The sequence below is a fragment of the Gambusia affinis genome, linkage group LG05 (genome assembly GCF_019740435.1).
Source record: "Gambusia affinis linkage group LG05, SWU_Gaff_1.0, whole genome shotgun sequence".
Lineage (NCBI taxonomy): Eukaryota > Metazoa > Chordata > Actinopteri > Cyprinodontiformes > Poeciliidae > Gambusia > Gambusia affinis.
The window spans coordinates 18,862,190-18,887,771 of NC_057872.1; the positions used below are offsets into that span (position 1 = coordinate 18,862,190).

Consider the following 25,582-nt stretch of genomic DNA (forward strand, 5'->3'; position numbering starts at 1 on the left):
ACTGGACACTTGTCAAAAATAAACATTCAAAAAAAGCAGAAAATATGCACAAACATTTGGCAATAAGTATTTGTTTTTAATTTGATCTTTTGATACAGCCAGAAAATAAGAAGGGGCCAAGGCTAAATGATATTTTAACACATTCTTATGTATCAAATGTATAAAAAAAGCTATATGTAAAGACAAGGCATTCACAGGTAATACAATGATGCACAATGTAATGCAAAGTCACTGAAACGTCATACCTAAAACACACAGTGATGGCAAAGACATGGGAACAAAGTTAAAAAACATTGCTGCATAATACAGAAGACATAATACCAGGAGTAAAGCATGCATCAGTATCATCTTGAGTTCATTCTGGTATTTCGCTGCACCAGGCTCAATTCAAGCGCAACGAACGATTTTCTTACTCAGAAATTATTTTCCACAACAGCACACAAGGTTTACGGGAAAGAAAAAAACAAAAAACAAAAAAAATATCAATGGAATACAGTGGAATACTGGCATAGGAACATTGCCAAAATGAAAGTGTTGAATTTTATCATTGCAGTAGAGTAGGAATAACATTTATGTAATCGACAAGAACAAACTCAAGTGTAAAAGGCTGAAAAACAAAAATATTCACAACAATTATAGAACAAAACTGAACAATAGAAATGCCAAATATGAAATCTGATCAGAGTTCAATTTTGCCATCTGATGAGACACCTTTGTGAAATCCAACTGCTTTTACAGTTCTATTATGCTCAGACACACATTATCATTTTTTAACCTTAGATCCATAAATTACATTGAAGACCTTGAGAAATGCTCGCTGTTAAAGCTACTATAGATTTATACTGGTTTTTATTTAAAAAATGATTATGTGCAGGGACAGTTCTGAGTCAAAGTGAAGATAGAACACTATTTAAGTTCACTATGGCACTGTGCAAGAATACATTACAGGTCCTATTTCAGCCATGCTGCTGACATAGCCGGTCTGCTATTACACATTTCTGTCTCTGCGTGGCAAACTTGTGTTCGCCCAATTGTTCATCAGAAAAAAAAACAAAAAAACACGCATCTAAAAATACTTTATTCAGCTCTTTTCTGTTGTGGAGTAAGTTAACTAAATAAATCTGCCCTTACACACATTAACTAAAGAGAATGCAGAGGCGCAAGTCAAATGCATGCCTCAAAATTGAGGAATTCACAGCGAAAGCTCATAGCAACATTCACTGATTTTAAGTGTCTCTAGTAAATTAGTTGATACAAGCATATTAACATATTTTGCAAGGACAAACTTTTAATGATCAGGTTGCTGATACGTCTTATTCAAATCTTAGAGGTGCACTGAGAAATTTGCTGTTTTTTCAGCATGGAGACAGAAAAATCGGATGTTTTTTTTGATGAGTGAATGCACCACACCTACGCGCTACCAGGTTGTAGCAGCAACAAAAATCTTCAGCGTGAGAAATTAGAAATTACATCCACTGAGGTAAAATCAGAGGAAAAGCTCATAACATGAAGGAAAGAAGCTATTTTATAGAATGAAACTATTTTCCACAGATTTGTCGACTGTCCATAGAGGTTGCCACAACAGAAAGCTACACTTGGGCTAAATGCTGGTCATTTCATATTACTGCTGTTTTGATTATTCTGTACCCGACTTTCAAGTACAACAACAAACCCTACACAGGTGGACGTCTATTTGTTCCAACCTGGGGAATATTTTGTAAAGTTGGCAAAGGGGAACAGACAGAACCAATGTTATACAATAAGAGGAATACTAAATGTGTAACAGTAATGTTTATACTTCTGAGCCTCTGACATGCTGTTAGAGAATGCGAGATAGACGTTTAAGATCTAGATTTTCTAGGGAATGCCCAAAAAGTCAAGGTAACCATGGTACAGGTGCCAACATCCTATTTAAAATTGACAACATCCTGTTGAACAGCAACTGCTCTCACAAATGGTGACACTGCCTCTGCTCCCAATATAAACAAGTTATGGCTAATAGCAGTGAGAAGGCTTGGAAAAAAAAATACTTTGAATGCTGTTATTTATGGTTCTTAAAAAAAAAAGAACTCAGAATCTGTTAAAACTCAGATGAGCAACGGTTTACAAAAATCGGTGCTTGGAAGTCAACCACATATTTCAAATCGATGGATCTCTAACAAATCAGTTGTGGATCCAATAAAGTTAGAAAGCGTCGGGGAAAAGAAACCAGGCGAAGGTCTTAAAATGGAAATATTTCAGTTCTTGGTCTTATTTACAATTTTTAGGAAAGAGACAGAGAAAGGCAACTTTAGATTTATCAGATGGCTCTTGTGCAAGTTCTGCTGTAATTTTAAGCGTAAACATTGATTTGGCACACTAAACTCTGCTGTAGTCTACACATAATAAAAAGCTAGGTGGATGACTGGAGCTTTGCAGATTTGCAATAATACACAGGGGCTTTCATTCAGTGCAGAACATTACCTCTGCACTGGATAAAGTGGTCAAAGACGAGAGGAATACTACACTGAATCTGCATGCAAACATACTTTCCTTTTTTTTGAAACGATGCATTACATTCTCACACAGACAAACACACCTGCGCACAATAAACTAAACAAAGCCCTGTTGCAAAGGCAAATCGGCAGCTGAATTAATCCTGTGCTTTTGGATTTGGTTCATAGTTTAACTGAGAGAGGCGACAGCAGCCAATCACTGCGCGGCCTGCTTGGCTCGCTTGGTGTGGCACTTCATGCACAGGATCTTGCCGTCCAGCGGGTAACAGCCGTTTTCATCTGCCTCAATGGAGAGAGGGCGAGTGCAGTCCTGTGGAGCGAACAACATGTTTAACTTCCTCCAGAATACGGTTCTGTTCAAAAGAGATGCCGATTATCAAACGCCTTACCTCACAGCGGTAACACTTGAGGTGGAAGTTTTTATCGAGGGCCACTACTCTGACCGTTTCCTCACTGCCGGGGTCGGGAATGATGGGTTCATTACAGCTCACACACAAAGGAGAGAAACGTCTGCCAGGAAGCGACACACAGGGTGTTGGTTATTTCTCGTGAATTCACAGTAAAACAATATAAAACACAAAGATAGCCAATAACTGATTTAAATAACATTTGTGTCAGAGACAAAAAAAAAAAAATCCTAATTGTAACATCTCAAATTTGAATCCTATGTCTTCATGTTTCAGCTGCTTTCCACAATATCTATGGCAAATTCAACTAACCACACACGTCTTTTTCATAAGAATCTCCCCACGCCCACCAAAAGCACATAACAATGTATTACTGTTGTATGAGATTTCAGGCACCTGTGGTAATCCTGCACACAGTAGGGATTGTTGTTGTCGTCAGTGATGAATGGTGCACCCTCCAGTACACAGGAGCAGGTGCTGCAGCGGAAACAGTGGGCATGGAAACACTGTCCCACAGCCTTCAGCACACGGTCAGTGATTCTCTCCCCACACCGAGAGCAGACGGCCAGGGAATTCTAACAAGCAAAAATAAAATTAAACAAGGAAACTCAAGAATGATACTAAATGTGCTGAGAATTTAGCCGTTTTTACAAACATAAGAGCTTCATAAAGTGGGGCCTATTATGTTGCAAAAGCAAAAATGATTACATTAACCTTTTGACTTTTTTTTCCCCCCTAGCCTGCTACATTTTAATTTCACATAAGAGTTGATACATCAACTCATTTGTTTGTGCTGCATATGAACTGTGCTTCCTCACCACATAACAGTCTTCACATTGTGGTGCGCCGTCCCTGTCATAGAACTGCATGCCCTGCAGGGGGCGATGGCAGCTCATGCAACAGAAGCAGTTGGAGTGGAAGAGTTTGTCCATGGCCCTCACCGCTGGCTGCGTACGGGACAGAGCCTCACCACACTTCCCACAAACCTCTGAAGAAAAACCAGAAGATGTTCAAACAAGTAGAATAAAAGCATTCTTCATTGACAGATGAGCTTCTAATCACCACTGGTTGTTTTTAGTGTCGCAAACTGCCGGGCGCAGATGCAGTAGGCTCATTTAAACTCTTCAGAAGATACACATCTGCTGCTTTAAAACACTCCAAAAAATGTGGAATTATTCAAAACAGTTTATAGAAAATATTGATAAATCTCCTGCTTGATGGTGTTCCAAAACATTTAATCAAAAGCTGCTTAATGACTGCAGTGAATAAGGGTGACATCTGCCATTCATCTCCATTAGTACTGATAATCACGGTATGAAGCAGACATAAGGTTTAATGATTTTCTAATCAGCATGGAAAATAGCTGCACGAGAAGAGAGGAGTGATTAATGACTCTGTTTGTGAAACACAGTTGTACCTGTTGGAGGTGAGGTGACGATGGGGGCTTGTTTGTCCATGTTTTTTATGAAGTCCTGGGTCATTCTCTCCAGCTCCTCCACTTCCTTCATGTTTAGTGGGACGCCACCGCCAGGAACGGAAACTGGGCCAGGAGGTGACGGCTGTCCCCACCAAAACAGAAAAACGCATGAAGTACAAATGGCGCTTTGGTAGTTTTATACATTATGACTAAAACACAACTGAATTTCTGCTCAAACATTATTTAAATACAGTCACTGGCAAAAAAATACATAATAGTAGTGGGGCAACCAGATCTCGTCATAGAAGATCATGTGATATTGTTCCTGGTGGAGGTGACAACTGTCTTATGAGAACTAGCCAGCTGCAGCGAGCATAGCTTCTCCTGATGAACTTGTAAGAGAAGATGTTCCGACTATCCTTAAATCACTTTTTGGCAGCTATTTATATTTTTGGCAGAAATAATAAATTGCAAAAGCATAACAGAGGAAACATGAACAACATTTAAGAACTGAAAGTTGTTCAGACTCCGCAGGAGGCAGACAGCGTTGCTTTAATAACCAATGGCTGGACGTCTAGAAGTGCATTGAGCAACATCACAATCACAGAACATTCTATTAATATCAGCAGGGAAATGGGTTTTACTGCAGACCAGGCACAGTTGAAACACTGACAAAAAGTCTCAAGAGACAAAAAAAATCTGAGAAAAATAAAGACTTTGTTGATTTTTGTGGCAGAAAAAAGGTTTTTTACGGGATAACTTTGATGTTGTGAAGTTTTCTCAAGTGTTATTAAAATCTCATCTCATCTTGTGAGTTTTAGGCATCACTACATTCCTACCTTATAGCTAGTATGACTAAAGCACAGCATGCACAACATTTATTGATCACCCTAGTAAAGCTGTGTGAAGAGTTTTAAAAATCAATCTTTAAGTTGCAGTAAAATACATGGTAAAGTTCAACTTTTAATCCGAGCACATTCATGATAGTCGTCGATGTATGTGTGATGCAGTTACATATCCAAAGCTGCTACATTTTCCAATCATACTCTTCTGTTTAATTGGATGTCACAAAAAGTGCTGGAGTGACAACTAATGCAGTGGTTGCCACTCCTTAGGGTGGCACAATCTTAGTAAGACATGATTCAAAACTGAAATTGTGATTAACAATGCTAGATGAGGACCTCAAATTAACTTGCCATCACACACAACCTCTCTGCAAATTTCACCGTTAGAAAAATGGGATTATTTAGTGAGAGATTATTTCACTGCAATAAAAAGACGGGTTTATCTCAAGGATTTCTACTAGGGGTCCAGGACCTAGACAGGCTACGGTTTGTTGAACAGTACATCCAAAGCAAAAAGCAGGAACCTACCGTTGACGAAGGGCTTGTTTTCATTGGCTGGCTGAAGGAGGATGATGGAGACATCATAGCCTTGGGTTGAGGAGGAGGCACAGCAGCAGGAAGGTTTTGGTTTGCATTCCCCTGACTCCCAAAAGGAGAAGTCTTTATGTGATGAGGTGCTACAGGAACAGTAGCGTTATTTGGTGGAGCAGGAGGTCCTGGTGGAGCTGCTGGTGGTGGCGGGAAGGAGATGGTGGCTGTGGGAGGAGAAGGTTTTGGTGCGCTCTTTCCTGGTGCGCTGTTTACTGGGGCGCCTGTTTGGTTCAGGTTCTGGTTGATCTTTTGCGCCAGTGAAGAGGCTGACGTCGTCATCCTCCCTCCAAACTTTGGAGCCACGGCGGGCGGCTTAGTGAAAGACTGGGCACTGGGGTTCGTTCTGGCCTTGAGTTCCTCCGCCCAGGGAGCAGGAGGGGGCCGGTCTCCCATCTCAGGAGGTGGAAGGAAAGAGAGGGCAGGTTTGGGAGCAGTTGGTGGAGCCCCTGGAGGCTTGGGTGCTGGTGCAGATGAATACTGACTTGGTACCTGTGGATGATCATCAACAACAAAACCCTGAATTTATACACTAAAAAGTTATGTTTTTAAAGGTGAACAATTATGCTTCCTTGAACAGGTTAGAATACGTCTATAGGCTACACAAATAATTTTTAGATGAGATTTCAGTCTCGTCAGTTATGCTCATTTTGAGTCCATTTCCAGAATGAGCTGTTTTATGGCGTCTTGTCACTTTAAATCCAAATAATCTGCTGCTGCCCACCCCTGCCCCAAACTCAACATTTACACTTGCATGTGAAAATGGCTGCAAACAGATGCGCAGTTATACAACCGTAAATCTTTGAAAAGCAGAACTGGAGACTCCTGCACAACCAACAAGAATGCAGCAGGTGGTTTCTGGATGGCAAGTCAACAATGAAACACTTGTCTTTTCTAGGAAACATTGTACAGCTTATACAGCTGTAATAACAGCTGACCAAATGTGCTGGAGCTGCAAGGTAATGGGCAGTGCCTGCTGATTTGTGACATTAAGTCTGCAATTTTTTTGAAACAGCTCATTTTCCAGACACCAAAAACCTTAAACTTATTCAACTTATTAATGGCTAAGTGTTTTTTAAGCATTTGGGTTGGTCTTAGAAGGTGTAGAAACCCAAATGGGAGTACAAAAATACACAAAATGTCAAGTTTGCATAATAGGTCTCCTTTCATATTAAAGCTATTGGAGTTAAATTTCTATTTACCACATTTAAAATTCAGCACAGGAAAGTTAATATTGGCTGTGTAAACCCCCCTTACTAACACACTTCAAGCAGACACCTTTATTATACTAAATCTGATTCACTGATTAAACTAAAAACCTAAAAGAGCCTCACACTTTGAGCTTATCAGAAGTACTTTATCTTTCTGACATTTATTTTGTGGTTCAGGGCCAATGTTATTCTACAGTGATTCAGTACCTCCCAGTCAGATAAAACACTCCATTTATGGCCCTCTTACTGAGACTCTGGCAGCACACTCTGGCTCAATCACACCCTAACGCTCTCAGTTCACCTCACTGTGCATCACTCTTCCTTTCCGCATGAAGATCCTCTCTCAGTATGAATCACCAGTAACTTTTTTTTGGTTTTCCTCTTTCAATCTTGTGAGTCATGTGTGCATTTCCCTTCATGAGCTTTCCAGCTGAGCAGATGACTGATTTTTGAAAATCTCCAAACAATTGCTATTGAGCGTGCTGCCCTTTTACTTCTCCGTTTCCCTTTATTTTGCTGGAGCTTAAACATCAATTCCTGCTGTTTCTTAAGCATTTTAGAGAAACCCCCTATTGTCTGTGCAATGTACCTTGGGACTGAAAGATCCTCTAGTATCCATATCAGACAACATCGCAGTCAGAGAACCAAGTTTATTGTCAAAGCTCGTCTGTTTCTCCATTTGTCTCTGATGAAGGAATGAAAAAGGTGAAAATGAGAAAAAGTACATTTATTGACTCAAGAATAGTCATTTATGAATGATAATAATTCAAATTTACACACAAAATTAGGATTTTAGGAAACATAGTGGTTCCTAAAAATTTGCCCTCAATGGTGGAATATGTTGCATGATTAAGATACTTTCCTGGTTAAACAGTTTTAATAAAGCAATGTTTACCAGGCCTCTGCAGAATTTAATGGAATACTGAGTAAGCAATTCAAACATTTAATCAGAGCAGAGACTCAACTAAAATCTGCATGACATCCACCTTTGAGGAATGTAGCTTGACACCACTGGGTTAGATCAATGCAGGTATTTCCCACAGAGTTTACGGCCATCGAGTGGCAAGAAGAAACCTGGCTAATTGAGAATAGGTTGATCAGAGAAAAATAATCATCACTAGAAAAGATACAAGCTGCTCTGCAAATGGCTAAGAAAATAAATTAAGCATAAAACAGGGGCCGACTTCCGTAGAGTAAAGTTTGTCTTCAATATTTGTCAGTAAAATAGTTATTCGTTACAATATTTTTGGCTCACATTAATAACAGTGATATAAAATATGCACAGATAAGAAAGAAAACACACAAGCAAACAGAACATCTTGTCAGATTACAGCCTTTAGTTTTCTTGAATTTATTAAGGAGAAAACTGCATAGAAACAAAAGTCATCCAATAAAGCAGCCTAATTCCTGGCCAGATTTTAATTTGTATCAAAAACTACTTGGTCACTAAAATTTTGTCTTTTGAGAACAACCAGCATTTATTTATAATGAAAATAAAATAAAATTTGTCTTTATCTGAAAAGTGTGGTGTGAATCTGCGTCGAGTCTCCCTTAATCTCATAGCACTTTAGATCCAGTGCAACAAACCAAAGGACACAACAGAGGTCAGGAATAACGTGGAGAACTCTAAAGAAAGACGAGCTTTGAGCTGCTTAATCCATCATCTGAAACTGGAAAGAAGTTGGAAAGACTTGAAAATGGAAGAGATGTTTTCCAATCACTTTGAGCTTCAGCTGTTTTGCAAAGAAGATTGGACAGAGATTCTAGCCTCTATATCTGCTAGAAAATAACACCAAGAGCTGTAAATTTATAGTCAAAGGTGATTCTGCAAAGAACTGACTCAGGTGAGCAGAATACAAATGCACACAACACTTCAGATATTTTTGAAGACTTTTAAAGATATGAACTATTTATTTTTCACTTAGCAATTATGCTCCCCTTTGTGTTGGTCTAAAATGCATCGAAGTTTGTGACTGTAAAGTGTGAAAGTGCTTAAATAGTATGAATATTCCAATTAGAGAAATGATTAGAGAATAATTGTGACAAAAAGTTTGAAAAAGGACAAATCTATGGATACATATTACTTCCATTGTATTTGCTTGGTTTACTTAGGTTGTATTTTATTCAAGTGTTTAACAAAATCTGTTTATTTAAAAAGGGTATATATGCATTTAAAATGTATTTCCATACAATAATCCATCCATGACCTAACATTAGTTGTCGGGTAAAAAAAAAATAAAAAAAATAAATAAATAAATCAAGACAGAAAATCTCCAGGCTGAATAACTTAAACCAATGCTTTCCAGTCTACAGACTGATAAAACACCCGTTCAGGCTCCAGTGACTGAAGCCATGCGACTCACCTGTGAGTTCCCAGCAGCATTTGGAAAACTTGAACTGGAAGCAGGAAGAGGTGGAGGTGGTGGGGGTGGCGGGGGAGAGGGACAGCTGGGTGGACAGGCCGCCTCCTCAGGGGGAACTGGGAGGGGGAGGTCATCGGCCACTGGAGGTGGAGCAGGAAAAGCGGGAGCATCGGAGGCAGGAGGTGGGATGTTGCATTCAGGGGGAGGGGCTGGCAGATCGTCATCCAGTGGAGGAGGAGGAGGGGGTGGGAAGTCTGATAAAAATGAGAAGGGGTTGATTAAAACCAGACATCAGGGGCCATACCACACAGTATGTTTTCATTGCATGGTCATCTAGTTCTATATCAGAGTGATTGACATATTTTAATACAAAAATAATAAAATTTAAATATATTGATCTCAAAGATATGATTTATTCAAAGGAATTCAACTCTTAAACCTGTTTACTGGAAGCTTAAAATAAAAAATAAAAAATGCAAATACTTAAAAAAAAAAAAAATGCTTCTTATAGTCTAGAAGTGTAAAGGCGGGAAGAGTTTCTTCCTCTTTCTGGTCTCAGTGTTGAACCAGTGGCTCGCACGCTCGTAGGGAACTCAAGTTACTGTACGAGTTTGTTCTCTGCAGCAGGGTTGGGCCAGACAACACAACTGTACAATAAAAGACTGGGGAACATTGTGTATGCCGATTGGTTGATGACATTACCAGTGTACAGGAGCCCAAAGTTTCCACCACAAACTGTAAGGATTTGTAAAATTCTCTATAAAAATAACCGTTGCTAGCAAAACACAGGAAAACAAACATAACAAAAGAAAACTAAAGGAATGCCCAACGTTTACAGAATGGAAACATCCAACTTGCATTTATCCCAGTCTCAAGCCTGTGTAATTTTCTTGTATATTTACAAATGTTATGTGTACATGCTGTGTCAATTATCCAACCACACACAAGAAGTATTGAAAAAAGAAGCTGCCATGGGGAAAAGAGAGATTAAATAATGCAAATACCATCAGAGAGCGACGAGGGCGGTGGAGGCATGTCTCCAACTCGACCAATCACAGCTGTCCCTACTGGTGTCGGTGATGGGGCCGAGGGAGGGGTTTGACTTTTGGGCCTCGGCGGAGCCACAGAAGCAAATTTCTTGGGCTGGTTGTAGAAAGACGGAGTGGTGACTTTGAAGTTCAGAGACGATGTCACCACAAGCGGCTTGCTGCTGTTGGAGTCGTCCATTTTGTGGATTTATCTGAGGACGAACGGCGAGAAACAAAATAAGCAACCAATAAACACGCAGGATTATTTAATTCATCTCACAGCGGCAGACTGGAGGTGAGCTCAGACTGCTCACACCCGAAGGTTAAACCAATATTTATCAGCTGACAAATGTCACAGGGTTTGCATTCCTCTGGAGAATATACACGTCAGGCGTAGAGCTGTGAGATCAGTGGGGATGACGCATCAGTGAAACATTTGGCACGCAAACTGCACACTAATGCATACCAGCTTTAGAGGCTGCATCACCAGCACAACTCAAACGTTAAGAAAAGATGTTGGGAATGCATTGAAAATGATGAGGTTTGTCCATTTGTTGCATTTTGAAATGAAAAAAAAAGTTACTCATGTCATCATACCTCAAGATTGTTCCAGATATTAATTTATTATCTTGGTTAAAAGTGTCTTGACAGCTAACATAAAAGTAATAAGCCTTCCAGTGTCATAAAATTTTGTACTTTAATTAAAAGAGCATAATAAAAAGGAAATATGAACCATCTCTCAGGTTAGAGTTACCTAAAAATGCAGACAGTTTCCAATGAAGTGAGAAAAAAAAATTGTGTGAAATGGTCTTTAATTGGCTTATAAACTCCCAGATGCTGGAGATAATTTACAATATGTAGCACCTGGCCGTTTACAAGCTCAGCAATAGTACCGTTTCTGAGAACAACCACTTTCCATAAGTAATGATCATAACCAAATCATCAAGACATTTTCATGCGAGTCACATCATAAAGAGAGAGAGAGAGAGGGAAAAAAGTTGTAGCAAACATGCTGGTGGTTAAACAAGTTGTTATCATTTTGATGACACCTTCAAGAAAACCTGGGGAGTTTGAATATGCTGCTGTGAAGAACGCCTGCATAAACTTTTCCCAGAAGCGGGGTTGTTTGTACGGTTGCCCAATCTAACTCTTCAGTACCACCAAAACCCACATGTGGACACAGACATCCGCTCAGGAAACTGCCTGCACTTCCACATAGCAACAGATTACAACACAACATCACAGAGGAGGTAAACTAGAACGGTCAAAAGTCAGAAACAGGATCTTGAGTTTCAATGAAGCTTTTGACAAATAATACCTGATGAATGCCACGGTCACTACCAGAGAAAGAATGAGTGGACAGATGGAAAGAATTAGTCAATGTGAGGTCAACATAATTATATTTATGTTCTATCTTAGCTCAAGCAAATCAACACCAATGTTCCCTTAAATGAGAGTCACTAAAAAAAAGGGGCCATTTTCAGTCATTCATAATTGCAAACAACAGCACAAAGCATTTTATATGAGTGTGACCAGAGTACCAGAGCTTGGTAACCAGACACAGGGGTTCAGAGAGTCACTACTGAATGTCTATTACATGTAGATGAATGTAGATTACGTAGTTATCTGCATATTTAGTGCATGAAGTTTGCCTTTCTGGTCCAAGTTCCATATTAAATCCATTTGAAACACTATTCATCTTATGCGCAGAAAGGCCCATTATTGTGCTGCATGGGAGTTGGAGTAAATTGCTTAACCAACTAAATATTAATATCCAAGAATGTTAGAAGCGCTACCATTAATGTGTGAATATTGGATGTATAGCAAATGTAACAAAAAATAAAACTAGAAAAAACAACAACAAAAAAAAAAAACAACTGTGAAAACTTGAATAACTGTAAGACAACATATTTTTTTGACTTACAAGAAAACTGTCCCCCTCAGGTGTGGCCAATTAGGTTTATTCATGTTACACCAGCACACAACAAAAGTCACCCCAAGACGCTTTACAAGTGAGGAGTTTCAACACAGGGCTTTAGAGGGTGGCAAAAGAAAATAAATTACTCATCAGGGTTTTCTTAATGTCGGTAAACAGAGTAAGGACCTTGGAAGCATTCTTTCTCAAGAAAGCAAAAAGCAATATGTTAATGGGACACACTCAACTCTTCCAAGTTCTCAGAGCAAAAATAAAACCGTACAGTTCAAAGGAGAGTTTGTTCTCCATGTCAGCATTCATCAAAAAACAGTTTTAACCATATATGTCCAAGCTAAAGCCAAGTTGTTTCACAGGCGTGTCAGCTGATGCATAGTGTCAGGACATTGGGTAAGAGTTCCTACAATGAATCATGGAATTTTAGAAATATTGGTTCCTCAAATGTCCACCACTTGGCAACTCGCAGCACCAACTTGCTATAACTACAATTATACAAGGAATTAATTGCAGTACTTTAACTCGTGAGTTTAACATCTGGAAATATGTTTTAGGTTAAACATCTGGAAACAGTGCAATTCAAGTCAACTTTGGGGAAGAGACTTGCTTTAATCCTACCTTCTGCTCCAGTCTAAACACTGGAACGGACAACAAACCTTATGTCATCATAACTGATAATGAGGAACTTCCAAGGTGATAACGTGCGCAAATATGCGCCATACTTCCTCAAACACTAAGGCATTTATAACTTTCACCTGTTTTTGGGTACCTTTATAAGCAGGCCTTTTCTATAATCCTTGAATTTGAAATCCTTTTTTAAAGTGCCACCTTTTAACTGTTTCCACACGTGTGCTTATTTGAAAGTTTGAGAGAACATTCAATCATTTTGAATGTAACCTTTGAGAAATTTGTGGGAGTCTGCTGAATCACCATTCTCTGAAATTTCCTTGAACAAACTAATGTCTTCTTCTTCTGACGAGCTTTATGGAGCAGCTGATTTCATTTCTAGCAGGATTTGGCGTGGTATCTCTATAGTTGGGTCGACAGCAAACTTGCCTGACCTGAACCCTATAAAGAGTCTATGGGGTATTGTCAAGAAGATGCTGAGAGACACCAAACCCAACAATGCAGATGACCTGAAGATCACTACTATAGCAGCCCCGGTTTTCTTAAAACCTCAGCAGAACCACAAGCTGATCACCTACATGCTACACTACAACAATGCAATAACTTATGGAAAAGAAACCTCGGAAAATGGACATACTTTTTAGTGGCTCAACATGTCTATACCAAAAATGATAGCTTCAGAACTAATCAGAATTCTAACAATATCAATATCTGTAAAATCACAATTAAAGAACTGATTGAATGCAATACGTGGCAAGTTGTATTTCAATGGCTGGGCATGAAAAGGCTTTTCTTTCCAGTAATATATTTGGTCACCTGGATAGACTTTCAGCATCTAACCACAACTAATTTGTTAGACTTTAGCCATCAAGATTGTAAAGTCCACTGTGGCATTTGAAAATAAGAAACAGTGAGGAAAATGTTGGTTAATTGTGATCACAAGGAATTTTGGGGTTTCATAAGCTGTAAGCCACAATCATCAAAAATGAAGATGAATGCAGTAAATCAAGTTTTTCCTGAAGTTTTAGTTAAATATGCATCTGTAGAATTGTTGGAAAATAAATGCACAAAGGTGAAATTAGCAAAAAGGAATAGAGGACAGGTGCTGAGCACCAGCTTGTAAAGCTGTTGTCAACGTGTTCTGTATAAAGACCTACTTGATTTAAAATGAAGAGGACTTCTATCAACAGAGCACTCCAGCCAGTACACTTAAATCTATTATAGGCGAGTGCTTAACAGGGATAGTGCCGACTGTGATTTGGTTCTGTAATTAGAGTACTGAAGCCTCTTTGTCTCCAAGAGACAAAAGTCCTCTTAATTATTCAACAAGAATGATAACTTGTGGCAAGGTTTCATCTTCCCCCACAATACAGTCCAAAGGGATTCAAACTGGTGAGATCAGCTACACTCAACCTCAGACGGTCTTACAAATGTATCATGAAACCTGATGCCTCAGAGGAGACCCGCTGCTGAAGAACATTTCTGGCACAGCAACTCAATGACATCACCGTTTTTGTCTTTTCCACTGCCATGTAATCGACTCTCCCAAATTCTTTGTAGCTCTACTCTGTTATTTTAATTCCTATAATGAACAGAAAATGTCTGACATTGTGGTTTCCTTCTACAACTGGAGATGCAGATTAACGTTCTGTGGCAGAGCATAACTCTTGTGTTTTTTTTCTAATCTCCTTCCTCAACCTCTAATTCAAGTCTCACCCACTTACTTGAACTGAATGACATCACTCGAGACTGCATTCAATCATAGCTACCCTACAGCTGTAATGGGGGATGGATTCAAGAGGCTTTCTGAAGGGCCCCCAAACTGAAACCACAGAGCCAGAACAGTCAGTTTTCACAAACTGGAAAACTGTACCTCAACAGGGTTTGAATACAAACACCTTCTGTTTCTGTTTCGTAAATCCTATAAATTGTACATCCTTTTCCTCCGTCAATGTCTGATAATAAATCAGACCACACCTTTCTGTTTCAGGTCGTTTAGGATTATCGAAATTATTTCCATTTGCTAAATTCCAGAATAATTATAGAGTAAGAATTTTTTTTAGTACTTAATTTAAATTCACACATTTATATGCCCTGAGATCACTATCCTTTCATGAAAACCTGGATGGCTTTGTCAGTGGCGTATGTTTTATACCGCAGAGATGAACGCGTTCTGGTATGAAATGTGTATTCTAACTCCAGAATAAAAGCAAAAGACCTTATGATAATGTTGATCTAAGGTTTATTTAGTGTAAAGACCTGGTTTCAGCTGTGTGACTGAAGATGACTAAACAGCATCACAGTAGTCTTTAGGATGCTCGTAAAAGCTGTTCTTAGAATAAAACTGATTGACAGAAAGAATCTGGTGACTACATGAACCATAAAAATAGCTAAATACTCCAAATAAATTAGGAAATATAAGAGAACAAAACAAAAATAAGTTTAACACTGAGGTTATCTTGAAGTTATAATGTTTCCAATTATTTATACATAGGAAAAAAACACAATATCAGAAAAGAACTATTTATAAATATCTAGTTATATTAAATTTTAATTTGTGACAGTATTTTCAGTTATTTCTTCCAGTATCAGTGGCTAGTGTGCGGCTGTTGAAACCCCCCATTGTTCTAATGTTAATAACACACGGTTTCTGGGAAAGCCTGTCTAGGCCGGGGGTCACTACTGCCTGGACAAACAGCCCTTTTGAGCCCAGTCTTACAGGTCACTGGGTATGTATTGTGTGCCTATGCGGTATTTCTATTCACATTCATTAAAGCAGACATCTCAAACCTTGTAACGTCAGCTACTGGATCCTGTATCACACAGCTCCTCCCCTCTGTCTGCTTACACCAACACAGAGTGTAATGAAGGCCAACGCAGAGTCACAAGATTCCAACAGACTAAATCCAAGCAGCGGACCAGGGAGATGCTCTGAAATAACTTGTGTGTTATGACTGATGAAAGCTACAATTAAGGAGAATTTCTTATTACCCTAGCCAGGAGCAGAGGTACTCACTGTTTGTGTCAACATGTTTTATGTGACTCCCCAACCAAATAAAACAGGAGAGTATTGAGGTACCCTGAGTACTGGGATAATGGATGTGCAACAACAGATCCAGTGCCTCATATCGGAAGCTTCTCAAAGTAAAGTGTTCTTGGACACATTTTGTTTACGGCAGCCCTGGATTGAGTCTCAAAAGAATTTGACAATGCCAAAGCTGGAGAAATCCTTTCCTAAAATACTGCATCTCTGAAAGCTTAAATTCCCTCTAATCTTCCGGTTCTTACTGTAAAATCCTGCAAAAGCTTTATTTTCCCCCCAACATTAGAATAGATAAATTAGTTAAGAAAATGTGAGGAAAATGTGTGAAGCTAGTGAATCAGACCAAAAATGATTGTCTGCGACTATGACGACGTGATTAGCCAATCAGAATACACAACATCCAGTGCTTTAGCCAATTTGGTTTAGATAGAAGTATACATAGTATTTACAAAGACATGAAACCATAAACCTACACAGGCATCTGTTTACTAGGGTCGGGGTAAGAGTGAAAAGTAATCTGTGGCTCTAAGAGCTGCAAGAAAATTGACCTGTATTTACAATCTTGATAGTTAATAAAACAAAAGACAAACCTCAAGCCCTTCTACAATGGTCATTTTTAACCACAGAGGTTAAAGCATCCATTTACTACATCAATATGGGCAGAAATACAAAAAGCACAGAAACGGCAAAATGTCTTGATATTAAACATTCATAACAAACACTCCATATTCAGCAGACAAAAAACAAACAAACAGATGTACTATACCCATTATATGAACTAGCTAAGTAAAAAAGCCAAATAAATATCGGAGTTTAATGAACAACTTCACAATAATCACTCCAATACAGTTGCATAGTCTGCAGTTGAGAGACAGGCCAGTTGTTTTTTCCTGAAATATTCTAATTATTGATAACAAATGACATGTAATCTCAACATCGCAATCAGCCAGTTAATGGAGAGATTACTAAAACTCATGAGGCATCCCTGAACTCTATCTACATTTTCAAGATAGCTTATTTCTGTTTGCACCATTTGCCAACTTGTGTCACCACAATTGACATTTACTAAATATGTTCAAGTTCACTTGAAGTCAGACTCTGCATAGTTGCATATCTTAAAGTCTACCCATTAATGATACGAATAAAAGACAAGAGAAGCAAGACAGATTACAAGTGTGTGAATGAGACGGAGACGGATGGAAGAGAAAACATGCTAGATGTAGCGGTACTGATAGTGTTTGAACTTGAGCACTTGGGGTTAATCATCCAATGCAATGTGGAGCGCACAGGAGGTGAAAAAAAGAGGAGAGTTATGGTGGAGACAAAAGTCAAGGACAATAAACGTCTCTGTGAGGGTGAAACGGGAATATTTACAAGATGTTGACACAAAAAAATGAACTGAAACTGCAGTTTCAACCTTCAGGAATAGGTTGAGATTTCTTTAACTACTTGCATATTAATTTACTATACATAAAAATAGTTTGGTCTTTGAGACTGAAGGTAATGTCTAGCCTCAAAGCAAAGAGGAGCAATCTAGACTTCAACATTCTTAGAAGCCCAGTCTTAAAGAAAAGAAGGAAAACCATAGTGGTTTAATGAAAAGCTACTTTATAAACCTTTAAACAATTACCTGCGTATTATGTAAACAAGGGATCATTATGTAAACAAGTTAGATGGAGGTTGGAGGAGATGCATAGTCTTAAAAAAATAAATTGCATTAAGCAAATAAGTTATGCTTTTTAGCTACTTTAGATTTAAATCAGTTAATACAAAATGCTTTACATGTTCTGTTCTCGCAACATATTTCACACAGAAAGATCACTGGAGGTGCACCAAGTCTTGCCTATCTTTCTTGCATAAATAATCACTGCCTTCTGTGTTTGTAATCACCTAATGGAAACATAAACAAAGTTAATAAAATAGTATTTACATGAAATACTGCGACGTTTTTGACGTTAGAGTTGCTTTAAGATGATAGTCTGCTTTGGACTTTGGTCCTTCTGTCAGGATAAGTCTCTAGGAATGAAAGTTATCTACTGCAAGTAAAATATTGACACTGCACATATTGGTTTTTATTAGGAGTGACAGACAATAGAAAAGATTAGAAATTAGTTTGTCATTAATTTGAAAACAAATTCAGGGAACCAATGTTTGAGCATGTCCAGAGGAGTGATGGAGGATATATTGGGCAAAAGATTTTGAATACGAAGTTGCGGGGAGGGAGGAGAACGAGAAAACCACAGAGAAGGTTTGTGGATGTAGTACTGCGGCAGAGGAAGATGCCAGAGATAGATTGAGATGGGATACAGAGTTTCTGCTATCAAACCCTCCAAAGGAGGAGGCAAAAGAAAAATAATCTACATATACCTGGTCTTCATTGGCTGACAACCAAACCTCCCTTTAAAAAGAGTTTGGTGCAATGACAGGAAGTTTGACAGGAAATGAATTTACTGAAATTATACAAACCTTTATTATTACGATTCCACTGTTAACACTGGCAGAAAATGAACATACATTGTAGATGAAGTTGTATTTAATACTATTTGGTTATTTGTGACAGTCTAGAACAGCCAATGGACTCAGCTAAAGCTGTTCAGCGTTTTAAAACGTCTCCATAGATTATGAACGTAGCATTCCAACAACCCCTGGATTAATCTGACAGTAATCAAAGCCTGTCAGCGTGGTGAAAAACACTGCAGATAAAAAGGAGCAAATGTTATTATTAAACGCAGAGGTGATTCAAAGCCAACGTTTATTAGCTGAAGCGGGCAGGCTAGCAAAGCTAACGCTGCGTTCTATTTTTTTAATGATTAAAATTAATCGTTAGTGTTAAGTCTACCTTTGAAAAGCGTAACCGTGACAACGGCATCTGTGTTCTTTCACAAAGCTACATTTTAACCGAGGTCTGAAGAATAGAAGACACTCACCTCTACCTTCGGGTTCGGACCGATCAATTAAACCACTGATTTCCACCTACAGTAACGGTAGCAGGTCGGAGCACTCTGAGGCTGCACACACCCCACCACGTTTCCACTCGATTCACGCTCTTCGGTGGTTAACGCCGCCCTATTTCCCCCCCTTTACCTCATATGGAAAAGTCACTGGTTTCTCTTAACTGCGCTGTCATCTGATTTAGTGATGTAAGCTCTTAATTATTAAATCCAGCAGCATGACTACCGGCCTAGCATCTACAACGTCTTTTTCTTTTAAGCTGGCCTTCCTGTCGGAGCTTCCGCATAGCCATTTCTTAATCGTCGGTGCCCATCACCGTGTTGTACGGCAGGCTGTTTGTGTATATACTCTGATACTCTTGATAGCGGTCGCCTGCTAGTTTTACTACATGGTTCTGGTTCGACAAAATAATTTGTCGAACCAGAACTTGAGCACCTGGGGGTCAGTAATTTGCTCATGCTGGTTGGTCACCTTGTTGCACAAGTTTAAAGTGTACATAAAATTGTGCTAAGCATGAAATCCACAAAATACAGGCAAGTGAAATCAGGACGGAATTAATCATTCAATCAACAATTACAGTTTCTTTAAAACACAGTTTTGACTTGTGAAATGACTTTGATTATAAAAAACAAAATATATCAGGCAGAGAGGAAGATTGTCACCAAAGGTATCATTTATGCACCAAAAAGTTTCACTGGTAGACCATTCTAGTTTCAGAAAATGCAAACTTTTATGCTTTCTGATGCGCCAGTTGACAATCAAATACTGAAAAAATAGCATGCTTTATATGAGGACATTTTACTAAATGTCCTCATATGTATACACAGTCAACTAGCACAACCTAGAAATTCAGAAAACTGATTTGTAGAGCCTAGAAATCACACAAATCAACAAAGTGTAGCTTACAAGTCTGAAATATGCACTGGTTAATTAGTTGACATTTGTGTAGTTCCAGTATTTATCTTGCATGACTAAAAGCTTCTGTCAATAAGTGCATTTTTAAGTTACGCTAATTGACTATTTAGATTATAATTAGTTAACTCTTGCACATTTAAGGATCATATGTAAATGAATCAGAGGAGATGGTGTTGAAAAGGTCACGTTAGGATTTTGAACATGTGGTCAACTTTTATGGTAGTGACTAGATTGGTCTAATGGTCAACTATTGCACAAAAAAAGCCTACTATTTGGGACTTTAGTGTCCCAAGACATGTGCTTTCACTAGTTAATCAAGCTGCAAACAGTAAAAAGTGAAAAGACAATGTTTTTTAACTTGTGTAAGCAAATATATAACTAGTGGAGGGACTAGTTCTTGAATATTTACACATATGGCTTACCGTAGCCATGAGACTACACAGCATATTCAGGAAGATTTGTTCTTATCCACTGAAAAGACAGATAGTCCCAGAAACACCACCCACCACTATGAGCTTACTGTACGCTCCATTAGAAAACGCTGCTTGGAGGTAGATCCAAAGCACCTATTTCCACAAAGATGACATTTCATTGACGTATCAGAACCTGAAAATCTGTTCCATCTCTATGGAGACTTTACCTTATTAGGTAACCTGTTGCAATCTGATCCATAAGACAACAATTCCTATGTTACTGAATGATTCACTAGAAAAAAGCTTACCCTGTTATTACAGCTGCGGTATGGATCTCACTTTAACTTCCCCTCTCTCTTCCTTTTGTTCTTTTTCCTCTTCTCGGTCCAGAATGAGTAAGAGGTTGGAGCTTGTATCTGTAATACCAACTTCTCTTTCTCTCTTCCTCTCTCTGGCTACTAGACCCTCCCCCTGAGTTTTTCAGCCTGGAAAAGGAATGACACCGTCCTCCCAAACAAGTTCTTTCTCGTCTGACTTTGGCTCAGGACTTGTGTATTTCTGTGTAAACAACACCCCTCTATCTCTCCGTCTTTCCCTGTTCTGTATATGTGCTCATAAACGGTCCAGTCAGAACCCCTTCCTTCTCCTTCTGCTCTTCCTCCTCCTCCTCCTCCTCCTCCTCCTCCTCCCCTTCCTTGTTCTTCTCCTCCAGCTCTCTCCTTTCTCTCTGGATTCTTACAGCATTCTTCATTCAATGACATCAACCCCCTTACCTCTCCATGTAAGGTCAGGCTGGGGGAATGAGGGAGCCCGGAGAGGGGGAGATAATGGGGACTTGATTAGATACAGACTCAGAAAGCGGTCAGGGCTTTAAACAAAAGGAGGTACAGTGGCTGAAGAAAGTATGTTCCACTCAGCATGGACTGTGGAAACTATTTTTGCTTTTATCTACTCTCAAAAAGTTCCTCAGCATTTTTTGCATTTTACTCCAAACCCCTCCTTCGCGTGATGAATAATGACAAATTAACTATATAAAACTGTTTGCAGACTCCTCTTCATAATAAGGATGTTGTCACCTTTAGCCTGGTGTTAATGTGAGACACCGCCCATCCTGTAAGCCAGCCGTATGTCTCACTCTATGTCCTACTCACACACACGCGAACACACCTCACATCCTTTTCACTTATCTGGTCACTACCTTTGACTGGTATCGCCTGTTAGAGGTGCAGTAATTGCTGGTTCATTGTTGGTACTGAGTATCAAAATGGCGATGACTGAGGCCTTCATGAAACCATTTTTTTAGCCAACTTGCACATTTTTTGAGTTGAAATAATACCACTTCTTAAAATCCATATTTTGGGGTGTGCTCCGGTGGTGTAGAGGGTAGCGCGCCCCACGCCTGGAGGCCCTCAGTCCCCGACGCGGCCGTCGCGGGCTCGATTCCCGGACCCGACGACATTTCCCGCATGTCTTCCCCCTTTCCTGTGAGCCTACTGTGGTATAAGGGACACAAGAGACAGAGCCCACAAAAAGGACCCCCTGGTGGGGAACCAAAAAAAAAAAAAAATCCGTATTTTGTTCTGCATTTTAGGATTTTGGATAAGTTAGAAGAAGATTGCTCAAGAACCACCGTACATTAAAAAAGACTAAAACGTTTTAAGTTCAGCTCCTAAAGTTATAATATCATGGAAAAGTTCAATATTGTAAAAAATAAAGTTTATATAAAAGGTGTAACCCATATGTTAAGTAGATTAATTACCCCAATTAAAATACAAGCTTTTTATCTTGTAATTTTCATAATTACGGCTTACAGTTAATAAAAAACAAAAATGAAGTTGCTTGAAGCACTTTATGCAACAGAGCAACTCAAAATAGTGCACGTTGTTTAAATCGGTTCAAAATGAGTCATAGTTTTCAAAATCTGCAAACAAAAAAACCCTGAAAAATGTCTTTGTTTAAACTTTGCAGAATCAATTGTTTGCAAAACCACCGATTGCTATCAAGTCTCCTGTGGTTTGTGTAATCTTACCAATCGTACCAATCTTACTAATTTTACCAATTGGAATTAAATCAAGGCATTGACTGGGTCATTCTAACATAAAGTGTTCTTAATTTAATCCTTCCATTGTAGCTTTAGCTGCATATTTAGAGTCATTGATATGCTGTACAGTAAACCCCCACTAACGCCTCAAGTTTTTTTGCATTTTAAACAGCTAAACAAGATATTGGACTTTTTATAATTAATTCTTCTTAGTCTTCTTCAATAAAGTCCAGATTTGTTGAATATTTGTCCTGGCAACAGATTCTCTGACCTGAGCTGTGGATCTTGGCTGTTGTTCTGATTAATGGCCATGTGTTGTTAGGTTTGCTGTGGTACCATGCTCTCTCTGTTCTCAGATGACGGTCTGGAGAGTGGTCATTTAGGGGTTTCAGAGTAAAGTGACCAACTATAGACAACATGCCACACTTTTCAGATTTTTAATAATTATAAAAAAATAGAGAAGACCACGCCTTCCTTTTTCTCTCACGTCACAGTCTTGTTCCATTTTGTGTTCAACGTAAAATCTGAATAAAATACAACTGTGGGAATAAAGGACTGTGAATGAGGAAATAAATCTACTATCTAAGCCCACATCACCACTTGAGATTCATGTTCAGACACAGCAGAGCCACGCTCCACTCATGTTGGGAAAGTGTGCGTAAACTCTGGGCTGAGCTCCGGCAAGCCTCTGTTGTGTAACCTGCTGCTGCGTGGGGTCATGTCTGCGAGCTGCAGGGAGTGGTCACCGGGGGTCTTTGATAGCCTATTGTGCCACGACAGGAATGTTTCCAGTTTCTTGCCGTTTCCATTTCCAGTCCGTGCCTTCCAAGGAAAACGTAGTGAGCTTACAGTCGAGAGTGACTGGTCTTATCTTGTCTGCGGTTTCTCCAGCCAGTGATATAGAAGAACAGGTCTTTGTTTGCTGTTCTGGATTTTCCTCCTTACTTTACAAGATTGTTTTCTAATTCACAGGTGAGGGAAGTAAGCAATCTGCTCCTCGGGTTTCCAGCTTGAAGCTCTGTGTGGTGCGCTGTGATTAAAGTTCGGACCATGCAGTGAGAAAGCACTTCTTAGGCTCTGTAAAGGTAAAGAAAAAGCAGGAGGCCATCAGATTCAGAGCCAGACAGGCTGGAATGCAGCCAGGCCTTGGAATGAACAGTTCCCTCACCCCTCCCTCACTAATGTGCCAAATTTTTGTCTCCTTCCCTCTAAAATTGCTGCATTTTTTTCACGGTTTCTCTCCTCGGTTTCCGAGTTTGTGTTCCAGACTGTGCTATTATTTCCAGCTCCTTGGCATAAATTATTGCCTTCTCACATAACCTCAGCCCTTATTATGAACAAGCAAATTATTTCCATTCAGTCCAGACACATAGTCTAGATCTCGCTATATTTGTCTTTCAAAAGACACATTTGTTGTCTTGTCCAAGGAAAACAAGAAAACTGAGAATTTAATGCAAAACAATTGTTTAAAACTGAATATGTTGATTCAAATATCTTATATAGATAAACAATGTCAAACCTAGTTCACTAAGTCAGTTTCTTATAATTACTTTAGAAGTCTTCATCTGCATACTCTGTGATGCTCTCTGGTAAATCTAGCTTTTTTACCTGTACAAGCTAAAGTGGTAAGTTATATGGTTTGTACAGGTACAGGTGACTTAACATTACTAGAAGTACAGCTGCTCCATGAAAGCCTCAGAGGACGTTATAGTGGAAGAACAGCATCATGAAGACCAAAGAACAAAACTGTGGTAACAAAACTTACCAAAACCTGGGAAGAGCATCGAACAGCTGAAAACTTTCGAAGTCTTGGTTGTCCAACTAAATTGACAGTCTGTGTTAGTGGACCATGAATCAGACACGCAGCCAAGAGGTTCATGGTATCTGTTGACACGATACGTATTACTGCAGACTTCACAAACCATTGAAGCGTGGCTTGAGGAAAGCTTTGAAGCAAGCAGAGTTTGCCACACTACAGGGAGAGATCAAACATGGGGAGATACTGTAAAATATTAGACGAAAAAGTTACCTTTTGGCCTACATGCAAAACTTTGTGAATGGAAATATGATTCTACCATGTGAAATACTTCAGACTGGGGAAGTTTGTTTTCATTTTTATACACAACTACCAGATACTTAACCATGAACCTGAATCATATTGCATTCTTTTAACAATGATTGCCATTTTTTCTTACCACTGTTAGTTTTAACTCAGTGGCTCATAATTGTTCCTCTGACAGTCAGCTGCATATGGGATTTACTGCACCCTCATGATCATTCTTTCCTCCCAACTTGTTTTCAAATAAGAACTGTCCCTGCAGCAATGTGTTCGGCTTTGCATCTAAACCACACAAAATATCTAAATGAATATTAGATGCATTGGAGATCTGAAGTCAGGTGCCAGGAGAAAAAGAAAGTTGCAGTAAAAATATATTTCAGAAAAAAGAAGGCTCACATTTAATACAGAAAAACTATGAAAATTGGACAACTGTGTGAGACTTGACTGAGCAAGAAACGATAGACACTCTAATGTAATCCTGCAATAAATGCTTATTTTATGAGACTGATGTTTAGCTCTTTTAGGAACATCAATTGTATTGCTCAATACTGGCTCCTTATTTTGTTCACCATCAGGCACGTAACACAGAGGTTTGACAGGATTGATCAGATCTATGAAATTAAGCATAGACAACTGTGGAGTTATGAAGGGAAATCACAACGCATGAAAATCTGCACATCTAGGTTTGAAATCCAGGGAGGATTTCAAGCTGAAAGTGTGTGTGTGCTTTCCTAAACAGCCAGCTGATGTGTGACCGGGTGTGCAGAGGAGCGTAATATATCAACAACCAACGATGACATACCAGCTATAGACAAACACCTATAATTATGAGAAGTCAGAAAAAGAATACATGGTTTTTGTCAATTTATTTATTTTTTAATCTGAAAAGTGTGGCATGCAGTTATTTACCTGTCCCCTGTACTTTGATCCTCCTAAATGAAACCCAACACAACTAATTGTCTTCAAAAGTGGCTCAAATAGAAAATAGAGTTCACTTACAATCTCAGCTGTTCGATTTGCATTGTAAACACGAGCCACTGAAATATATATGCAAATATATACAAAAACATTGATGTCTGCCTGGTGCTCCTAATTTCTCTCTTTCTCTTCTTACCAGATTCATTTAATTTATTCATAAATTGAAGACATTCTCAGATTGGCACCCAAATAGTCATAAATTCCTAACATTAGGTGCAGATATCCAGCATCCTTGCCTTGGGAGTGACGCTGCACACAAATCATGGCTCA

General features: G+C 39.0%; 1 protein-coding gene across 2 annotated transcripts; it reads right to left on the bottom strand.

Annotated features, from left to right (window-relative positions):
- Positions 1 to 55: 55 nt before the first annotated feature.
- Positions 56 to 20,845, bottom strand: zyx (zyxin). Of its 2 annotated transcripts, none has more exons than XM_044116924.1 (10): positions 20,543 to 20,845; positions 10,331 to 10,566; positions 9,327 to 9,580; positions 7,553 to 7,648; positions 5,693 to 6,244; positions 4,320 to 4,461; positions 3,721 to 3,890; positions 3,299 to 3,477; positions 2,885 to 3,005; positions 56 to 2,805 (listed from the first exon to the last, which is right to left on the bottom strand). In XM_044116924.1, the coding sequence occupies exons 2-10, from the start codon at positions 10,551 to 10,553 to the stop codon at positions 2,692 to 2,694; spliced, it is 1,851 nt and encodes a 616-aa protein (XP_043972859.1). In that variant the 5' UTR covers positions 10,554 to 10,566; positions 20,543 to 20,845; the 3' UTR covers positions 56 to 2,691. The 2 variants fall into 2 exon arrangements, with proteins under 2 accessions (XP_043972859.1, XP_043972858.1); XM_044116923.1 differs by lacking the exon at positions 20,543 to 20,845 and adding an exon at positions 18,882 to 19,247.
- Between the last annotated feature and the right edge of the window lie 4,737 nt (positions 20,846 to 25,582).

Excerpts from the sequence above, each read along its gene's own strand:
- zyx (XM_044116924.1), bottom strand. The coding sequence starts at position 10,553 with ATGGACGACTCCAACAGCAGCAAGCCGCTTGTGGTGACATCGTCTCTG. Across the intron at positions 9,581-10,330 it reads GCCCTCGTCGCTCTCTGATG|ACTTCCCACCCCCTCCTCCT; the intron begins GTATTTGCATTA and ends CATTTTTATCAG. Across the intron at positions 3,006-3,298 it reads TGTGTGCAGGATTACCACAG|ACGTTTCTCTCCTTTGTGTG; the intron begins GTGCCTGAAATC and ends GCTTCCTGGCAG.